Source organism: Panthera uncia, chromosome F2 (genome assembly GCF_023721935.1).
Source record: "Panthera uncia isolate 11264 chromosome F2, Puncia_PCG_1.0, whole genome shotgun sequence".
In the NCBI taxonomy this organism is placed as follows: Eukaryota; Metazoa; Chordata; class Mammalia; order Carnivora; family Felidae; genus Panthera; species Panthera uncia.
The window spans coordinates 34,333,696-34,354,527 of record NC_064812.1 but is presented as its reverse complement, the minus strand read 5'-3'; the positions used below and the strand labels follow the sequence as shown (position 1 = coordinate 34,354,527).

Below are 20,832 nucleotides of genomic sequence, written 5' to 3'. Positions count from 1 at the left end.
CTCACGTTAGAAGGAGCATTTATAAATATAAAATTCTGAGTAAGAAGAGATCCAGTCAGATGACAAAGTAAAAATGTTGATTAATCCATTACTGAATATAGTTCCACATTTTAAAAATCCGGACTCTCCAGCAGTGATGACGTTTTTACTGATTTTCTCGATGCAAATTTCAGCATTAAAATTTATTACTGTGTAGCAAACTATGAACGTTCTATTGCTTCTCAGTAATTAATTTATTTCCCTATTTCAGTTGACTTGGTTACTTATATAACAAGGTTTCAGTGGGACATGGCTAAATACCCAATCAAGCAGTCCCTGAAAAATATTTCTGAAATAATTGCCAAGGTAAGATAAAAAATGACACAGGTAGGACACACTGATTCATAGTGGCTTTATTGATTTTATAAGTATTTAGCTGTGAAATACTGTTTAGGTTTTGAGAAAGCAACTGAATTATATGTGACTGATAGAAATAGGAGGTACCATTACTACAACTTTACCAAAAAAGAAAGATGTTAAAAAGTGTTATACTTTCCAGTGTACATTATCCAAGTTGTGTAGTTTACTTACTTAAGTGGTTAACTTAAATATTACATCAACAGTGTTTAAGGAAAAAAAACTTTAAAATCCTGTAATTATTACTGATACAAATTTTAAGGGTTAACTGAGATTATGTAGAACAGGAAATTGGAATCTATTAAAGATTTAGGAGTCATTCAGCTAGTGATAATGATTACTTTGGCATGTTTACATACAGTACTGCTTCAGACATTAAACTTTATGGGTTTTCTGACACCTTCAGACGTTCAGTATTGACCCTCGACACAGAAAAATGCCTGTATTCATGTACACATGATTTTATGTACGGTTTCAATGAGTACACAGATCCTGAAGCTCATCCATGAACTCACCGAGTTAAGAGTTCCTTTTATATTACAGTCATTGAACTTGAGAGAAAATATAAAAGTCTTACCTGAAACTCCAAACAAGGCAGATAGACAAGGATCTATTAACTGTTTGTCAACATTTTGACCTGAGATGAAAAGTGGAGTTTAAATTACTTGGACAGACTTTCCTTTTCCTAGCTTTCAGTGACTTTGAGTAAGTGCTGTATAGTTAAATATAAATGAGTAGATTATCAAGGATTTTAAAGCTGAGGTAATCATTATAATATAATGAAAATCAGTAGTTTGATAATATAAAGTGGTGCTCTTACTATGATTGAAGTCTCCTTATTTTGGTCCAGTTATCAAGGATTTAATCATCATTTTCTGATACTATTATAGATGAGGAAATAGGCTCAGAGAGGTGAATTGACTTACCGTATTGCCACACAACTGATAATGGTAGAGCTGAATTGAAACTCATTCTTCAAATGTTAAATCTGCTGATTTGTATGTTCTCCCTACATTGTTAGTAGTTTTAGGACTCTTTTTGAAAAATCAGCTTCTGTAACATTTATAAATACATCTAACCACAATTTTAATTTAATTGAAAAAATATTCTATGTAAGAACAGTGGCATTATGAACAATAAAACTCTGTGTAGCTTCATTACTTTTGGAAATTAATCCTTCAGCCTTGTGAATTTAAAGCTTTTTAATTAATAATCTCTATACCCAGTGGCTTAGATTCCATTTATGGTTTAAGATGTAGTATCATAACAGTAATTAAAATATATGTGGACTAAAACATTATCTTTAGTAGAAGAGATTCATATGGAAATTACCAGGGTTATTAAAAATGAAGGAAGTTATTTTTTTAATCATCTTTTAAATTGTGCTTTTACATCAAAAAGAATGAAATCTTGCCATTTGCAACAATGTGGATGGAGCTAGGATGTATTATGCTAAGCAAAATAGGTTAATCAAAGACCAAACCATATAATTTCAATCATGTGGAATTTAAGAAACAAAACAGATGAACATACGGGAAGGGGGAAAAAAGGAGAGGGAAACAAACCACAAGAGACTCTTGACAATAGAGAACAAACTGAGGGTTGATGGAGGGAGGTGGGTGGGAGATGGGCTAGATGGCTAATGGGTGTTAAGGAGGGCCCTTGTTGTGATCAGCACTGGGTGTTGTACGTAAGTGATGAATCACTCAATTCTATTCCTGAAACCAATATTGCACTATATACTAAAATTTAAATAAACGTTAAAAAAAAAAAGTTGTCCTTTTAAAATAATAGTTGTTACATCAGCAACTAGTGGTATTTGTTTTTTAAAGTGTTCAGGTACAGCTACTTTATTTCTGTTAGAAAAATTTTGCTTATTTTTCTTTTTCATTTTTAAAGGGAGTGACTCAGATTGACAATGACCTGAAATCTAGAGCATCCGCATATAATAACTTGAAAGGGAATCTTCAGAATTTGGAACGGAAGAATGCGTAAGCATATGTGAATATTAAGAATTGGGCAAGTGCTGAATGAGCTATTGTTGGGGTTTAGTGAATTCCAGTTTATTCTATTTCTATAATTAAAATGGTGTTTTTTCACTTCACGGAGAAAAATTTATTAATTCAGACTAGTCAAAACAGATGAAGCTGATTTATTCTTGTTTTATAAAACTTGTGAGTTGGGTCCTAATTTGTCCCTTGATCCATTTGTGTTTTCACTGAAAGATTGCCTAAAATTGTTTCAAATTGAATCATAGTTTAATTGCATAGCAATCACCTGCTGCTTAAAAGAATTCTATCAAAGAATTCTATTTGAATTTTATCAAAGAATAATTCTATCAAAGAATGTAATTTGTCTGTTTATCTGTTTTCCAAGTTTAGCTTTTTTACATGTTAGATTTTCCAAAAGTAGGACACGTTTGTTTTCTTGATCTCATTGTAGTATGACCACTGCAAGTGTAGCTTTAAATGTTTAACTATTCAAGTTACACATTCATATTCCAGAGGGAAAGTTGGTTGGATACTATCAGTGGTACAAACAGGGCAAGTCACTTTCATTATGAAATGTACTGGGAGACCAAATGAAGACTGATTTGATTATTGGGTTAACTAACCAAAATTGCCTAGGATCAGATGATACCTGGGGAGGGGGAGGAAGATCAGAGATTGTCCTTAGATGATGTAATTTTGTAATTATGATGAAATAGGTTTTAATTGGCATACAATGAATAACACTTGCCCAGTCAAGGTACTAGATATGTAATCAGGAGAAGAGTTGAATTATAATAATTAAAGCAAACACAAGGGGAGATACTAGAGGCAAATATTGATAAATGGTAGCATTTCTTCGATAGTGAGGGTGGGAAATACTCAGCTACATTTAGTCTTCTTACAAAGTAGAAACGTTACCTAAGACTAATCAGTCTCTTGAGGTGTACATATAGTAGATGTGAATGTAATTAGCCTGATACTTCTTATGTTATGGAGGCATGATCAGCCTGATTATTTTCTTCTTACTCCTCAGAGGAAGTTTGCTAACTAGAAGTTTAGCAGAAATTGTGAAGAAGGATGACTTTGTTCTTGATTCAGAGTATCTCGTCACATTACTGGTCGTGGTTCCCAAGTAGGTCTTTTAATTACTTTTGCTTGTTAAAATATTAAAAAAAGTTAGTGTCTGATACTGTAATTTTAAGTTTTCCATAGAACTCAATTGTAAAGGGAATATTATTACGTTGTCATTCATTCCATCAACTAACATGTACTCAGGTGGCACGTAAGTAGAATTTAGTTCATAATCTGATAATGGAGACATCAATTATAAATTGAGATTCCAAATCAAATTTAGCAGCTTAGTAGAGTTGGCTTATTTAAAAATTAAATAATGCTAAATTATTAGATTTTAAAAATAATATAGATTTTAGATTTTTCTATAGGAGGAAGCTTTTGTTTTTCTGAAAAATCTTTTTTTTTTTTTTTAAGTTTATTTATTTATTTTGAGAGAGAGAGAGAGGAGGAGAGGCAGAGACGGGGAGAGAAAGTACAGAGCTTGAAGAGCCCAACGTGGGGCTCAAACTCACAAATCTGTGAGATCGTGACCTCAGCTGAAATCAAGAGTTGGACGCCTAACCAACTGAGCCAGCCAGGTGGCCCTTGTGAAAAATCTTTATGATTGGTTAGGATGAATTAAGCCCTTTAAGAAGCAAAGGATAGATTAGATCTGGGGTTGGCAAATTTTTTCTGTGAAGGGTCATATAGTTCATACTTTACACTTTGCCAGCCATAGGGTCTGTGTTACAGCCACTCACCTTTGCCATGTCGACTTCGTGGTTGTAGCTGAAAGCAGCCATACACTGTACCTACAGAATGGATGTGGCTCTGTTTCAGTAAAACTTTGTTTACAAAAACAGTTTCAGGCTCTCGGCATAGTTTGCTGGGTTAGATAACCCTTTGAAATCTTTAGATTAGGTCTTCTGTGTTAATTAACATTTGATCATTGTTAATAAAATGAGGCCTTTCGATACTCATAGGAAGAATTAGAACTCTGTGTGCATGTGTGTCTATGAGAGAGAAACACTTAATGATTTCACTTCTGACTTGAACTGAAGTCTTGCTATCAGGGAATCTTTGGAGGATCCAAACTGAGGTGGAAAAGTTGGGGATTCTTCACAGTATCGGTGTACGAATTCTTCCTTTGCTGTGCTCTCCATTTTTTTTATCTGGTTACGAAATGGGGAGTATTAGAAAATGATGCCTCCTGGAAAGGATGGGAAAGCACCTCCGTTGAATTTACTGTGGCTACACTATCATCTGACTTCTGCTTTTCTCCCCCAACTTCAGAATACTATAGAGCACTGATTTTTTATAATAAATTTCTGTGTGTCTATGTTTTTATGCATGTAGGAAAATAACCTTTGTGCAGATAAAAGATTTGTCTCTGTTTTTATTGAAAACTTGTGTTTAAAATCAGACGTTTTTATAGTTTTCGCTTCGCTATTATTGAAACCTAGGACCTGGGGCACCTTCCATGATGAATTAGTCACCATCCTGACCTATAAATCCTGTAGTTCTTTATATTGCAAACATAACCTTCTCTCCCCACACCCCCAAAATCCGTTGGTCTGTAAAGAAAGTTGTTGCACAGTGTTCTGTGGAGCGTGGTTTACTGTCACTTAATTTACTCAATACTTCCTGCTACTTTGTGCTTTTGGTAAATAGTTTGATCCAGCCCTTCATAATGGCCAGTGAACAGAAATGATAGTGACTTCAGTATGGCCTTTGAATTTATTTATTTTTAATGAGGTAATGCATTATTGACTCTGAAGTTTGAAGGTAATTTAGAATGTATACTTTGCTTTACTACCTTTCCAAACTTAGTTCTAGGATGTGCCTCTTTTGCAATAGTTACTGGATGTAAGAGAGTGGTGAACTGTATTTCTTGCTTCACTGCTCACTGTATTTGAAATTCATTCTCAGTAGGAAACTTGAATTTTGTGTGTGACATAGATTTGAAGTATACTTTAGTTGAATTTCCTGTTTGTCCCATATTTTTTTCTGTCTCAGCATGGCAGGAGGTAAGACTTGTTTTTCTTTTCCACTACTTACTGTACCTTTTTTGCAGGTTAAACCACAACGACTGGATTAAGCAGTATGAAACACTAGCTGAAATGGTAGTTCCAAGGTCTAGCAAGTAAGTAGTAGTCTTTGTAAAACCTGTTGCTTTCCTAGAATTCCTTTTATAGTTGGGATGTTGGGTTAGGAAATATCTTTTTACCTTTTCTTTGTGGTAAGTTTATGGTTTCAGAACCATCTTTTTCACCTCATAAATAAGTTACGCCAACTCTAGTTATCACGATCATAGACCTGAAGGGGATTTTGTACAATATGATCGACTCACTCATGTTTATAGGTGTAGAAGTTTGAGGCCGCAGAGGTGAAGTGATTTGCCCAGAGTCGCACATGTCATTAATGGTAGGGCTAGAATTAGAACCTGGGTCACTGGTGTGGTACTTTTTCTGCTGTGCTGTGCCACCTTCTGAAAATGTTTTGTCCGGTATTTATTGTATACCTACTATGTGTCTGCCATTCATTTCTCTTGCAAAGGAAATGTACCAAAATGGCTGCTAGAGTACCATGTTGTTCTGTAAATACTCACCATCACTTTCCAGTGAGCATAGAGACTGTGTAATCTGTATTTTCCATTAAAAATTTTGCATTTTAAATTTATAGATTAATATACATTATCTAATTTGATATTTACAACAATTCTGTGAACTGGTTGGAGCAGTTATCGCTCTTGTGGATAAAGAAGTAAAAATGCAAGAAGAATTAAATAGTTATCTAAGGCATATGGCTGCATTTGGCTGTATTAGTGTCCGGTGACAAAGTTAGGACTAAAAGTCAGGTTTTTTAACATTAGGGCTCGTACTGTTGACGCTACCTTGTCATTTTTTTCCTGTGTTCTATCATTCCACGTGAGATGTTCTCCGAGGAAGTATTAAATACAGTATATATGCATCGCCCAAGGATTCTTTTGTGTGGATACCCCTCAAGAGGTGGCAACATGTGGTGAGAGGAAGGTATAGCAGATAGTAAAGAAGTGGTATTAGTGAGATTGGGCCCATGAAGTATTTGCTTTTCCAGTTTTTATATGGGAGGTACCTTAGTATAATAGAAAGAGTACTGGACCCAGGGGTTTGAGTTCTATTGCTGGTTCTGCTACCAACTTGCTGTGTGACCTGGGGTAAGTCTTAATTTCTCCGGGCCTCATTTTCTTTGTAAAAAGAGCATAGCACCTTCCCAGTACACGTTATGAGGTTGTTTTAAGGCTTGATAAGGTATACAAAACATGAGGTCATATGATTATCGTAGTTTCATGAATGTTGATTTTTTGAGAACTAAACCACAAACCCCTGCTCATCACAAATTTTTTTTTTTTTTTTCTCCATTTCGGGGAATACCTTCTGTTCACACACCAGCCCTTCGCATGGCAAACTGAAGACCAAGGTGGTGTCTTCATATTAGTTTTCCACTGAAGGACAAATAACAACTGCATATACCTTTGTACTCTGTAGGCCATTAAAGCCGAAGAGGTTGACTTGGTGTCCAAGAGGCAGGGGAAGGAGGGGACTACGGACCCAGTGCATATGGAATGCAAGTTGTATATATGCCAGGCCTAAGGTCCAGAGGAGTGGTGTGGAGACACGTTTCCAATTGACTCTGAAAGAAGGACTCTAAAAATATTACTTCAGAGAGTTGCATCTTTTGAAGATTAATTTAGTAGTTTAGAGGAAAAAATGCCAGGTGGGAATGGTTTAGTGTAGACAACACCTGTCTTCTGAATGACAGATGAGTACTCCCTGACCACCAGTCGGTGGAAACATCTGTTCTACCTTTTTCTCAGTTCAAAAGACATTTGGAACCATTGCCGTGAGGCTTAGCTTTTTAAATTTAGTCCGCAAGAACAGCAGCATCTCAGCCGGCACCGTGAATAGCACGATTCACTCATGGGGGACAGACAGGCTGTAGTGGGTTAGTCTGGAATTTTGTCCATTGTTCAGGAAAGAACTCTAGGACTTGATGCTGGTTTTTTTTTGCTGATCATAGTAACTAACATTTTTGAGTAGCTGCTGTGTGCTAGTAATTTTTCTAAGTGCTTTATTTTTAAGTCATTTGTGAGTAGTGATGCATTCACTTGTCGCTTCTTGGTACGTAAGTCCTTACTTGGGAGCAGTGAAGAGGAGAGTGGAATTGTGAGGTAGGAGAATGGATTGAAAAATACTGTCTTCAAACCTGAAGGAAACAATGTCACTTAAAAAAAAAAACCCTTAGAATCTTGCTGTCTGCAAAATTTTCTACTTAACTCTTAAAATTATTGCAGACTTTGAGCCATGCCACTGTTGTGTAGATAAGTGTAGGGATGCGTGTAAATGCCATGCAAAGTTACGGCCAAAGAAGTGGAGGCTGGCTGCTGTTCTGCTTCTTGTTGGAAAGCCTGCTCAAAGAGAGGTGTTTTTCACCACCTAAGTGGTACTTAGGGTTACCACTTTTCTTTTTTACGTACTTCTGCTTCTGAAGATAGTCTGACCAGGTCCAATTGCTAGTTAGCTTTGCCTTTTCTGTGTTTTTGGAAGCAGTACCACAAATGCATTGGTTCTTCACTGAGATTGGTGTTCAGGGGGCTAGAGGAACGTAGCTAGGAAAGCCTAGAAAAAACTTGTGCAGAGAAAAGTTTCCTTTGGGTTGTATAGCTGGGCTTGCAAAGATAACTTTTATGAAGAAAAGCAGGAGAGATGCCCCTGCAGTGACATGGGAAGATTGGTTAGGGGACAGAGAAGATGGCAGGTCTGAGTCTTAGGAGTGAACTAAGAAATCAGAAGTGGCAGGCAGAGTTAGTGAGCTCCAGAAGCACGGCCACTCACATGGGTTACTGAAAGTGCCGTGAAACACCTGGAAAATGTTGACGTTTCCTTCAGGCCTGGTTACATCTGTGTGAAGATAGTGCTGCTACTTCTATGTAATAGAACTAAAAGAAAGGAGTGTGTTTGGGTCATTTATTTGAATCTAGTAGAACTTAGGCAAGCTGAGTTAAGCCAAACTGAGCTCCTTTTTAGGCTGTTCCTGGCCAGTTCCTAGCCAGCATCACATCTGGGAAGTGTTTATGTCCATGTTTAATCATGAAAAGATGGTACTTTCTTACCTCTTTCCTCTCCTTCTGGTTTTCATTTTGTTTCTATACCTTGGTCTCATATATCACTTAAGGTCACTGCTTGTTTTGGCTTGGTTTGAAATCCCTCCAGCTTCTGGCTTGTCAGCTCCCTGATCCCTGCCACTTGCAGATCTCCAAGTCCACTTGAGTTTTGCATGCCCTTCCCTTGCCACATCCCTGACTTCTAGAAAGGCTTTACTTTTAGAAAGGCTTAAACCTGTAATCCAGCTCTTGACCCAGAGCCTTCTTTCTGTTTTTTTTTTTTTTTTTTCACTGTGACAGAACCTGCTCTTTGACCTTGTCCACATCTCCAGTCCACCTTTTTACCTTGACATTGTTGATTTCCTCCAGTCATGCTGCTTCTCCTGCTGAACCTGGACTCTGAAGTCATCACTTTAACTGTTGTCCTGCGTGCACCATCGTCTCTGGACCCTGTGACTTCCTGTGACTTCCTCCCCTCATTAGCCTGTAATGCAGCCTCCTGGCTTCTATGCCTGAATTGCATGAGTGAGACAGAATGTGGTAGCCCTGAGTATTGGCTAGTGGACTTGGGCTCTTCTGTCTTAGTGGGACAACCTGTTCTTCTGTCAGCGCCTTTTCAACCACCCCCAGGACTCTGGCCTCTGCCTGCGGCTTTGGGACCCTGAAATCTCCATCTGTGGCCTGGAGATCCCCATAGTTTCAGACTTACACGCCTGGATTTCTCGGGCACTGCACATGTCTGTACGTCGGTAACCGCAATAGGACATTGTCCCCCCAACCTCAGCCTCAGTCGCCCATCTCCCTTGTGTGTGTGGGAGCAAGATCTGCCTAGTTACCAAACCAGAACATGGGAGTCCTTCATTTCGAACTCTTCCCTCTCCCTCCCCCACCCCGCCCCACCCCAATTTAACCAGCTGTGTTATTTCTACCATCCGTAGCATTTGGTTGAACCATATGAAATTGCTATTTTGTAGGTCAAAAGTGGTCAGATACCAACAATTCATTCAGGTCCACCCACTTAAAGCTGTTCCTCCCCCTCTTCCCCTCCTCCCCCGCCCCTCACTCCCTCAGCTACTAATACTGCTTTAGTTTAGACTCCCATCTCTTGCCTGGCCTATTGTAATTGCCATTATCTGGGCTCCTTATCTCCAATATTTTCTTCTTCTCATCAGTCTCCTGCATTGCTGCCATTTTCATTTTTGTGGTGTACCAGTCTGTTACTGGCACGTGTGTGTACACACACACACACACACCCTTCGTACCCTGTGTTCCAGCTACACTTCTTTCTGGCAGTTCCCCAAATGCACCATGCTATTCCACACCTATATGCGTTTGCATATGGGCTTCTACTGGCATGTTCTCTTCTTTGCCTGTCTTTCAGACTTCCACTTGGCATCACTGCTTTTGTGAAACTCTTTAATATTCTCTGAGGTAAAGTTGGTTTTTGAAATTATTTTTTTAATGTTTATTTATCTGAGAGAGTGGGAGAGGGAGAGGGAGAGAATGAGTGGGGGAGGGGCAGAGAGAGGGGGAGACAGAATCCGAAACAGGCTCCGGGCTCCGCGCTGTCGGCACAGAGCCCGACGTGGAGCTTGAACTCATGAACTGTGCAATCCCCAGCTGAGCTGAAGTGGGACGCTTGACTGACCGAGCCACCCAGGTGCCCCTGAGATAAAGTTATTAATTCCCTTTTTGCCCCAATATGTCACATATATCTTCTGATACACTGACAACTCTGTATCGTGTTACTTGTTTCTTTCTGTTTCCTTTATTAGACCCGTGTCTTGAGGTCAGAGAACCACTTTGTCTTAGTTTTGTTCCTTTTTTTTTTTTTTTTTTAAAGTTTAGTTTTGAGAGAGAAAGCACAAGTGAGGGAGGTGACAGAGAGGGAAAGAGAGAGAATCCCAAGCAGGCTCCACACTGTCAGTGCACAGGCTGATACGGGGCTTGAAACCATGAGATCCTGACCTGCGCCGAAATCAAGAGTTGGACACTTAACTGACTGAGCCACACAGGCACCCCCTAGTTTTATTCCTAATACGTAGCAAGAGCTGTGCACGTTTATAGAGAGACGCAGTACGTGCTTTTGTGGTGGTGGTGGTGTGTGTGGTTTTTGTTTTGTTTTTGAGGCTGAGTACATGTTAAATGATTGAAAGTCCATTGTACCAAGGACACGTGGTTGGTTTTTTTAATAAGATTTTAAGAAATCTCTTTCCTGGGGATAGGAAGGAAAAGCAAATAAATGGTTTCTATTTATTTTTTTCTTAATAAGGTAGCACAGCAGGATTTAGTCCTAAAATAAGACTGAATTTTTATCGTGGCTCCCTTCATCATAAGGATTTTAAATACACCAAACAACTTCGCCGTGACCTAGGTCTCTACATGACAGAGGAGCCTGTGTAATAGACACCCTGCTCATGGTCTCAGAGCATGTCAGACATCAGGCGCTTTTGAAACGGTCTTTAAAACAGCAGAGTACCGTATGAATTTAAAAGATTACTGTGACAGTGGTGGGATATTGTTAGGGGTCTGTAGTAGCCTGTCAGGTTGGATTTGGATTTCTTTTGATCACAGTGTGCATATTAGAGTCAAGCCTGGTAGACCAGAAGATCATTAAAGGTTTTTTATTAAGTTCTGTCCACTTGGTAGCTGCCTTGCTTTGGATTTGATAGTCACTGGGAGCAGGAACTAAGGGTAATCGTTTTGAGAGGGCACCTTTCATTTAAAAAAAAAAAAAATTTTTTTTTTTTTTAAATTTTATTTTAAAGTAATCTCTGCATCCAATGTGGGGCCGAATCTCACAACCCCAAGATCAAGAGTCACACGCTCTGCCGACTGAGCCAGCCAGAGAGGGCACCTTTTAAAAGGAAGTTTAAATGTTCTAAATCCGCAGTAGCTGGGTTTCTGTGTCAGTGATGACAGTGGCCATTCCTCCCAGAGGCATCTGCTGGGCCTATTGCTGGAGAGGAAGACTGAGAATCAGTGGCTTCAGTTCTTCTAGCCATTCTGCATTAAAGCGTTGTAGTTGCCTCCTGAATTAACTGCCAATCAGGCAGTTCTTAGACTTCCTAGAAAAACTAAACTTGTCCTCCCCCCCCATATTTAGTAAAATATCTTTGAATTCCACAAGCACTCCCTCAGGTTTATAAAACATTTTTTTCTGATTTTAGAAGTACCATGTTATAAATAAAAACTAAACAAATAAAAAAAAACCCGATACAGGAAAGATAGAAAGGAGAAGAGACCCCCCCCCCCCAACCCGCCACCCACCACCAAGTGATTCTCTTGCCCCACCATCATCACTGTTGGAACAATTCAGTGTATAGCTTCATAGACCTCATACATGGGATTCTGTACATAAGTAGCTGTAGGTAAGTTTTGAAAGCCAAATCAGGATCATAGTATACGTGAACTGTGAAGTTTGCCTTTCCAATCAGTGGGTCTTTCCCCCAGGCATTTCAGATGTATATGGTAGTTAAAATTTCCCCATCGTGTCTAGAAAAGTCATTCCAGTGATGTCCATGGGAACTGTGACTGGAGGAAGTTCTGATCTCGCTGCTGGGATCTTCTAGAGCCTAGAAGGAAGCCCTGAGATGCATAAAAAAAAATCTGAGATGCGTCAGAAGTTGTTTAGACCATTGCATTTGTCAGTTTTTGAGTTAAGATGTGGAGGGAGACAAAGGAAAGATCTGTGGTAGCAGGTACTGGCAATGCAGAGAGGGTGGGCCAGGCCTCAGTGGGCTGGGTTGGGCTGGAGAGAGAGAGAATTTGTTTTCCAGAAGAGAAGAAGGTACTTATTAGCAAGAAAGCAGGGAAACTCTGGAAATAAACTGGCTCCTGGTTTTGCCTCAGCCGGCCTGGCACTGTTACAGATTGAAAAGCATGGTCCTTAGGGTTTGGACACTTCACTTGAGTTAATGTTGGATTTTGTTGGGTTAGAGAGAGGTAAATGTAACATAGGGCTATGAAGACATTGTAAATAAAAAATCGTAAACACAGATGGTTAGCATTGAGGTGGTTTGGGAAGAAGGGCTGCTGCCCTTTACTGTTCCTCCTCCTCCTGTTTGTGAAGTCTGCCCTCAATGTGAAAGAGAGGAATAAATATCAAACTTTAAATGGACTTTTTTTCCCCCATAGTGTACTCTCAGAGGACCAAGACAGTTACCTTTGCAATGTCACCTTGTTTAGGAAGGCAGTTGATGACTTCAGACACAAAGCCAGGGAAAACAAGTAAGATTATTATTTTTTGATTTTTAATTTGTTGATTACCTATATACACAGAGTGGACAATTTTGGTTTTCTCCCCGCTCCCCAAAATTTAGATTCATCGTTCGTGACTTCCAGTATAATGAAGAGGAGATGAAAGCAGATAAAGAAGAAATGAACAGGCTTTCTACTGACAAGAAAAAGCAGTTTGTATGTGTTGTTAATATTCAATATTATCAGTGTTAAGCAAAAGAAGAGGGCAGCACTGCTTTCTTCTTTTTATTTAAAAGAAAACTCTGATTTTACTTTTCAGACACTTGGTTTTAGTTATTTTTTCTATTTTAATAGTTTTTTTTTTTTTTTTAAGTTTATTTATTTATAGAGAGACAGAAAGAGAGACTGACTCCCAAGCAGGCTCCACGCTGTCAGTGCATTGCCCGACGCAGGGCTCAAACTCATGAACTGTGAGAGCATGACCTGAGTTAAAATCAAGAGTCATATGCTTAACCACTGAGCCACCCAGGCGCCTCTGGTTATTATCTCTAAACAGACTTCGATCTGTGAATAGTTATCTTGAAATCATACCTTTAATTATTCCATCTAAATCCCTACAAGCGATTATTTTAATTAAATAGTATTCTTTCTTTTTCAGTAAGAATTTTCACTTGAGGCAAATTTTTTTAATGCCGCAATCTTATACTGAAGCAATTGGTATTTAAACCACTGGAGAGTTGTAGTATGTTCTGGGCAAAATGGGGAAGGGGGATAGAATTGTGAAAACGGAAGATGGTGTCAACTTCCTTGCCATCTTTGAAGTGCTGGATTATTGTGAAGACAAAAAGCTTGTCTGGGAGGGGAAGAATGACTGAAAATGGATTTCTCTTGAAATGGAAAAAGAAATAAAAGCAAATCCCATTTGAAATTATTCCTAGGTACTTTATAAACCATATCATCTCATTTGGGATAAAACTAACCCTAACCAAGTAATGCCCAGTAAAACCAACTTGTTAGGAAGGACCCAAACCCTTTTAAAGAACAGATATTTTAACCAAAGATTTTTCACTTTGTCTTATGATCCTTTTTCCTTAAATTAATTGGTTGGTACATTGAATGAGCCTAATATGTTGTCTAAATAACTTAGCTGAACTTATCATGTATGTCTTTTAAGTATTGAGAGGCAGTATTGAGTTATTTGAAAGCTGTTTCTTTGAAGAAGTATTTTTATTTAATACTGGAAATCATACTGAATACTTTAAGTTCAAAAAGAACTTAATGTAATCGAATCTTTAAAAGTTTGGAATGTGCAGAGAGGTTTAAGAGATCTAGATGAACATCCCTGATTTTACAAAAGAAAAAATTAAGACCTAGGGATAGGTATTAAATGATTTATTGCAGGGCGCCTGGTGGCTCACTCGGTTAAGCATCTGACTTTAGCTCAGGTCATGGTCTCACGGTTCATGAATTCATCCCCGGCTTGGGCTCTCTGTTGTCAGCACAGAGCCCACTTCAGATCATCTGTCTCCCTCTCTGCACACCCTCTCAAAAATAAATAAACATTTAAAAAAAAAAAAAAAGACTTATTGCATAACTTTTTATCCTTGTTCCTGAGAAGTTGTTTGTAAATTGAATTCTATTTTAAATGTCTGAAATGTATTGCATAATACATCCAGGTTTTTGTTTTTTGGTTTTCAAGCATAGGGCACATCTGTATTCTGTATCAGTTTAAATTACTTTCATTAAAATGTATGTCTTTTCCTGTGTAGTGAGTAGGTTCTGTGAATTTTAGTGTCTACTGAGGTAATAGAGTAGTGACTAACCCTTTAATTTTATTGAAGATGAAGCATCCAAGATAATGAGAACATTTTTAAAACATTTTTAAAAATGAAACATTTTAAAATTTGTTAAATTTAAACAAATTTAAAATTTGTTTAAAATTTGTTTAAAATGTTTTAAAATAAAACATTTTAACATTTTTAAAACATTTTAAAGATGAAACATTTTTAAAAACGAATTATAATGTGATTTGATTTTCTTGTAGATTCTTACTAGATAGTCACTCCTTTAAAAATATTTGATTTGTTGGGCGCCTGGGTGGCTCAGTTGGTTAAGCGTCTGACTTCAGCTCAGGTCATGATCTCCTAGTTCGTGAGGTCGAGCCCCATGTCGGGCTCTGTGCTGACAGCTCAGAGCCTGGAGTCTTCTTCAGATTCTATGTCTCTGTCTTCTGCCCCTCTCCTCGTGTGCTCGCTCTCTCTCAAAGAATAAACATTAAAAAAATGTTTAAAAAAATAAAATAAAAATATTTGATTTGTCTATTTTTAATTGCCATTTCTATACTAAATTTGTGGTAATTTTTTTTCCTTTTTATAGGGACCACTTGTACGGTGGCTGAAAGTAAATTTCAGTGAGGCGTTTATTGCGTGGATTCATGTGAAAGCGTTGAGAGTTTTTGTTGAGTCTGTCTTAAGGTAAAGAAAGCTAATTAAGAAACTTGAAATTGAAGGGGTCATAGGTCCCTTTACATTGGCCTCTTTGTTATAACACACAGTCCAGTGATGGGAAATTGCAGCCGAGAAACCGAAGGGACAGCTATGAGGGAGAGATCGGCAGTATCACACGTGCATGTTAGTCTTGTCCTTAATACCAGGATTAGAAAAAGTGATCCATGCTGCTGTACTCCCTGATTCTTTTCTTGTGTAGTTAAGCTAAAAGTAAATTATACACTATTTAGCCAATGTTTGCTTAAAAGAAGATCTTTTGTATGTTTTATAGGTAGTTTAGTACACAGTGTATTGGTGACTTATTTGAAATCATTGTTTCATATTAACCTAAAATATTTTATTTTGAGACACTTAAAAATCTCAATCATCTTGTGATCCTCTGTACATTTTGCTTATATTAGAAATAGTTCAAAATGCTTGCCTGTAGCCATGCTCACTCTTTGTAAATTTCATTGGTTTTTCAAGATGTGAGTAATTATGTTTATTACTATGAAGGTGTCTACTAAGTATACATATTATTGCTATTTGCTGGGATTCATAGATTCATAGATTACCTTAGAAACTGAAGAGTAATTAAAAATAATTCCTAGTAGACAATTGGCTCTCATTTTAAGGAAAGATTTCTAGTGGACAGTGAGGACCAGAGAAGATTTGAGTTTCTTTGTATAATTAGCTGAACTTGCAAAGGTGATCATTAAAATGAGGTACCCTCTCTCTATTAACTGTGATTAAAGAAGAGTATGAGAATATTTGCTTTGAAACAAAAGTCTGTTTATATGTTTACTTGTGTTACACACTACACGTTTGCTTCCTGATAAGGTATGGCTTGCCCGTGAACTTCCAAGCAATGCTCCTTCAGCCCAATAAGAAAACAATGAAGAAACTAAGAGAAGTATTATATGAATTGTATAAACATCTAGACAGCAGTGCGGCAGCTATTATTGATGTAAGTACTTATTCGGTATTTTATTAGAGTAGGAACTGGAATTAATTTCAGAAAAAATTATTGGAAGGAGATAGAAAAGGGATAGTAAATATCCTATTATTTAATCTATCTTTTTTAATTGCTTTGAGATTCTCCATTAATTTGTTAGCTAAACATAGCAAGTAATTTACATTGTTTACTGTTTTATACTAGTTAGAGCAGTGCTTTGCTTCTAAGCCAGTCATTATCTTGCTATAGATCAGATGTTCATAGCTGTGGAAATAAAGAAGCAACCAGTGATACACTTGTTTACAAAAGTTAATAAATGGCAGAGAAGAAGAAAATAAGTAGTTATTTTAACTGTATTTGGTAGAAGTAGCGAAGTCAATAGAGGAGCATTTTAAAGGGAACTGTCAGTTTTCTAAACTGGTGTCTTTATATCTTCTTTTAAACAGAGGATATAAACAACATACGTGTGTTTTTGGTATTGCCGTTGTTTAAAATTGTAGTGGGCTTTTATTTCATATTTTTTATTTCAAATACCTTGTTGATTTTCTTTTCGTTTTAAGGATAGTAGTATGTCACTCACATTTGCATTAGTTAGAACCCATGGAAAGTCAGTTTTTCTTGATAGAAGAAAATGAAGGAAATTACTTCCTACATTATCAGTAAAAAATGATGTCCAACTATTTGATACATAATTTCCTACCAGTGTATTCTTAAAACATGCATAAATAGTAAGTGATATCAGGGGCGCCTGGGTGGCTCAGTCAGTTAAGCGACTGACTTTGGCTCAGGTCATGATCTCACAGTTCGTGAGTTTGAGCCCCGCATAAGGAGGGCTCTGTGCTGACAGCTCAGAGCCTGGAGCCTGCTTTGCATATTCTCTCTCTCTCTCTCTCTCTCTCTCTCTCTCTCTCTCTCTCTGGTCTTCCCCCGCTCATGCTCTGTCTCTCTCTCCTTCAAAAATAAATAAAAACATTTTTAAAACATTTAAAATAGTAAGTGATATCATTAAAATTATGCTTGGTTTACTTCTGTTCAACATTTTATAAGCCATATGTCCCATAAACCCAATATCCCAAACCTGAGATTTAAAAATTTTTAAAAATTTTATGCATTGGTAGGATTATGGTTAAACACCTACAGGCTTTGGAGTCAGTGCTTAAATCTGGCTTTACTACTTACTGTGTTTCCTCATTGGCAAAATAGGAGTAATAATGCCTAACTCAGATTAAATTAGGGTAAACATACAAACTTAGCCCACAGTAGGTGGTCAATAGGAAGGTGAATGGTAATACTTAGTTTCTTCTTTTTTTGATTTCTGTAAGTATTTCATTGAATAATTCTGATTTTTTCCATAGGCTCCTATGGATATTCCAGGCTTAAACCTGAGTCAGCAGGAATACTACCCCTATGTGTACTACAAGATTGATTGCAACTTGCTGGAATTCAAGTAAAAAAGAGCTCCTTCCCAGACAATCCTGTCCTTGTGTTGGTGTATTCTAACAGAAATAGGTTACAGTATGACAGTACTTTTAACTCTCTATTGTCCTTTGCTTGCTTCTGACCCCCTCTCCTAGGTGAGTTCTTCTGTAGTGGTCCATTTCTCAGTATTTTCTTGTTCAAGGAAAATAGATGTCTTATTTCTTTTTATTGATCAGGTCTGTAAATGTGTACTAAAAAAAAAAATCAGAGTTTATTTATAAACAGAACAGTTTATTTAAAGACAAGGTCTTTCCTCATTGTGGTATGCATTAATTCCATTTGTTACTGTTGTGCAGAAAAACCTTGTTTACAAGGGAATGGTAAACGTTTATACCATTTTGTTCACTGTATTTAGTAGACATAACTGTTTAATAGTGACTGAATCATGATGTAAAGAAATGTGACAATATTCAGGTATGTGCTTTCTGAATGTTTCAAATTACAATCTGTGAGCACTGTTGACACCCACAGGAGAGAATAAAATGACCTGTGCAAAGGTGCATTGTGGTGTGTGTAACTTTGGAAGGTGACAGTTGAGTTTGCGAGTTTGATAAATGATATTGTAGCTAACTTGCTGTCCCACTTGCAGGGTTTTGTTATGTATGGAGTGTCGACCATTTGTGTCTGACTCGGGTATTATTTAAGTGTGCCAAATCTGGGTCCCAGCACAAATGTAAAGATTATTTTTCAACGTATGACGGATATTTACATTTGGACACTAGACTTTGAGTTCGCTCAAATTAAGAGAAGGGCCAACTTTGAATAAAGTATAGCAAAACTGTGCGGTTTCGGTCATTTGTGTTGTGTAAGTCCTTGTTTTACAGGTTTCCTTTTTTTTTTTTTTTTTTTAACGTTTATTTATTTTGGAGACAGAGAGAGACAGAGCATGAACGGGGGAGGGTCAGAGAGAGAGGGAGACACAGAATCCGAAACAGGCTCCAGGCTCCGAGCTGTCAGCACAGAGCTCGACGTGGGGCTCGAACTCACGGACCGCGAGATCATGACCTGAGCCGAAGTCAGCCGCTCAACCGACTGAGCCACCCAGGAGCCCCCACAGGTTTCCTTTTTAAGATTTGTGATAAAAGGCTTCATTTTGACATATATGTCATTGATGACATGGTCTGAAAAGAGGCAGTGTTAGTTTTAAAAATCTCTGAAATGGTGTGACTTAGTTTCACATCCTGAAGGAACTTTTAGAAGCGGGTTTTGTGGCAGTGCGAGCCTTCCTGTGCACTCCCAGGCTTGCACATGGGAGAGAGAAGTTTCTGTTGTAAGGGCATTTCTAACCTATTCTATTCCTTCTAGAAATTAACCTTCCAAATACTTTCTACTTCAAAAATTTATACTGTTATTTCAAGAGAAGTTAACTTCAAATTCAGACTTTTGTAAAGTAAACAATGAGAGATGACCCTTCCTGCCTCTCACATTTCTTCTTAAGGAAGTTTTTGTGTATTCTTCCAGGCCTTTTACTAGATTTCCACAACGTGTATATCACACACGCGCCAACACTTTATTTTTAAATAAAAGTAGGATCAGACCGCATATATTCTGTCACTTGCTTTTTTGCTTACTAGTATTATCCAGAAGAGCCACAGGTCCATCTGTCTAGAGCTACCTCAGTTTCTCTTAACTGGCTGCATGGTTTTCCATCATGTATTTGTGCCATAATATAGCTGACTGGATGACTATACAGGTTATGTTTTGCTTTTGCTCTTAACAAACACTGCTGCAGTAAACATCCTTCTAATACCTTTGTTTACTTGTATTAGTATTTCCATATGCAAGACCTTGGGACTGGGGTTCACAGGTCATAGGTATGTATATTTAAAGTTTCGACACAAACTGCCAAGTTATCTGTCAGAATTCTAAATTTAAGACACGTTCAGAATGCAGATTTTATTTTCAATTTTCCTTTGGATAAGAGGCAGCTGAAAATTTTTGGTTTTGATATCAGAAAATTCTGGTTCTCTGCCTTCTGTTGCAAGCGTCGTTTCGAGTCTTAGTATCTGTACAATGGGCATAATCTGGGGTCGGGGATGTGTTTTGACAATTACAGTAAAAGATTGGTAGGCCTACGTGATGACTTTAAGGTTTTACTTGGACTGTAACATGTTTTGACCCATGTAGGTAGGGATTATTTCAAGTTTAAAATCCCAGCGTACATTTGGAACTTGGGAACTTTCACTATAATTTCTGTCAGGGATGCAGAGTGGCTGAGAGTGTAGCTGTGGAGCCCAGGCCCACCTCTGCTACTGATGAGCCCTGTATCTCCACACCCCGGTCCCTCCTTCATAGACTGGGGACAACCTGAGTGCCCACCTCATAGGGCCGCTGTGCTGACTGAAATAGATCCCCCCCTGCACACGGAGTGCTTTGAATGGTGGCTGGGGAGAGAGCTTATTAGATGCACGTACTCACCATCCTAGATGAGTGCCTGTAGCTTCTTTTCACCCGTGTTTAATCTGAGAATTTCGAGATTTGTGACATTGTGGAGTCTGAAGATAGAAGGAAGGAAGTGTGTGCGCGCGCGCACGCGTGTGTGTGGTGGGGTGAGTAGAGTTTGTGTACGTAGCATAATGTTAAAGCAGTGTGGGTCTCTGAGCTTCAGCCTGCATTGAAGTTTTTACACCTGTGATGGCAGCCACCGTTTCTGGGAAGGGACTCTTCCTACTGTTTTGCCTTGTTTGCTTCAGAGGCTGCTGGTTCTCTGAGACAGAGCTCAGATAACTTTGACATTCATTAGACATTTGTTGGGTGTCTGTCAGAGACCATTCCGCCGGTGCTCTCAACACTTGTTGCCTCACCCCTTCCCTGTGTTGTTTGTGCTGGAAGGACTGGTGGTCCCCATTCTACTTGTGGAGGCTTAGGGGCAAAGCATTGTAGTGGTTTCTTAGATCTCACAGATTTTGAGTTGGAGTCAGAACTTGAGCTCTTGAAGAAGTCTTGAAGACTTCTGACTGCTGGGCTCTTTTGTCCATATCATGCCTCCTGCCCTCTGCTGGGTCCTGTAGGAGTGAGCCAGACATATTCCTTCACCTTCACCCCAAAAGGTCACGATATAGAAAAGGCAATTAAGTGTAGTTCATGAGATAGTAAACTGCGCTGGTGTTTGGCAGGAACTTGGGAGCC

The 20,832-nt window shown here is 38.2% G+C and overlaps 1 protein-coding gene across 4 annotated transcripts in view; it reads left to right on the top strand.

Moving 5' to 3' along the window:
• ATP6V1C1 (ATPase H+ transporting V1 subunit C1) overlaps window positions 1–18,787 on the top strand; it is a 99,772-nt gene extending 80,985 nt beyond the window's left edge. For all 4 annotated transcript variants that reach the window (XM_049633555.1, XM_049633554.1, XM_049633553.1 and 1 more), the window contains 9 exons: window positions 251–345; window positions 2,296–2,387; window positions 3,421–3,519; window positions 5,515–5,583; window positions 12,721–12,813; window positions 12,906–12,999; window positions 15,160–15,257; window positions 16,110–16,236; window positions 17,580–18,787. In XM_049633555.1, coding sequence (XP_049489512.1) covers window positions 251–345; window positions 2,296–2,387; window positions 3,421–3,519; window positions 5,515–5,583; window positions 12,721–12,813; window positions 12,906–12,999; window positions 15,160–15,257; window positions 16,110–16,236; window positions 17,580–17,675 — 863 coding nt within the window. In that variant the 3' untranslated portion in view covers window positions 17,676–18,787. The remainder of the gene's footprint in view (window positions 1–250; window positions 346–2,295; window positions 2,388–3,420; window positions 3,520–5,514; window positions 5,584–12,720; window positions 12,814–12,905; window positions 13,000–15,159; window positions 15,258–16,109; window positions 16,237–17,579) is intronic.
• Window positions 18,788–20,832: the final 2,045 nt, after the last annotated feature.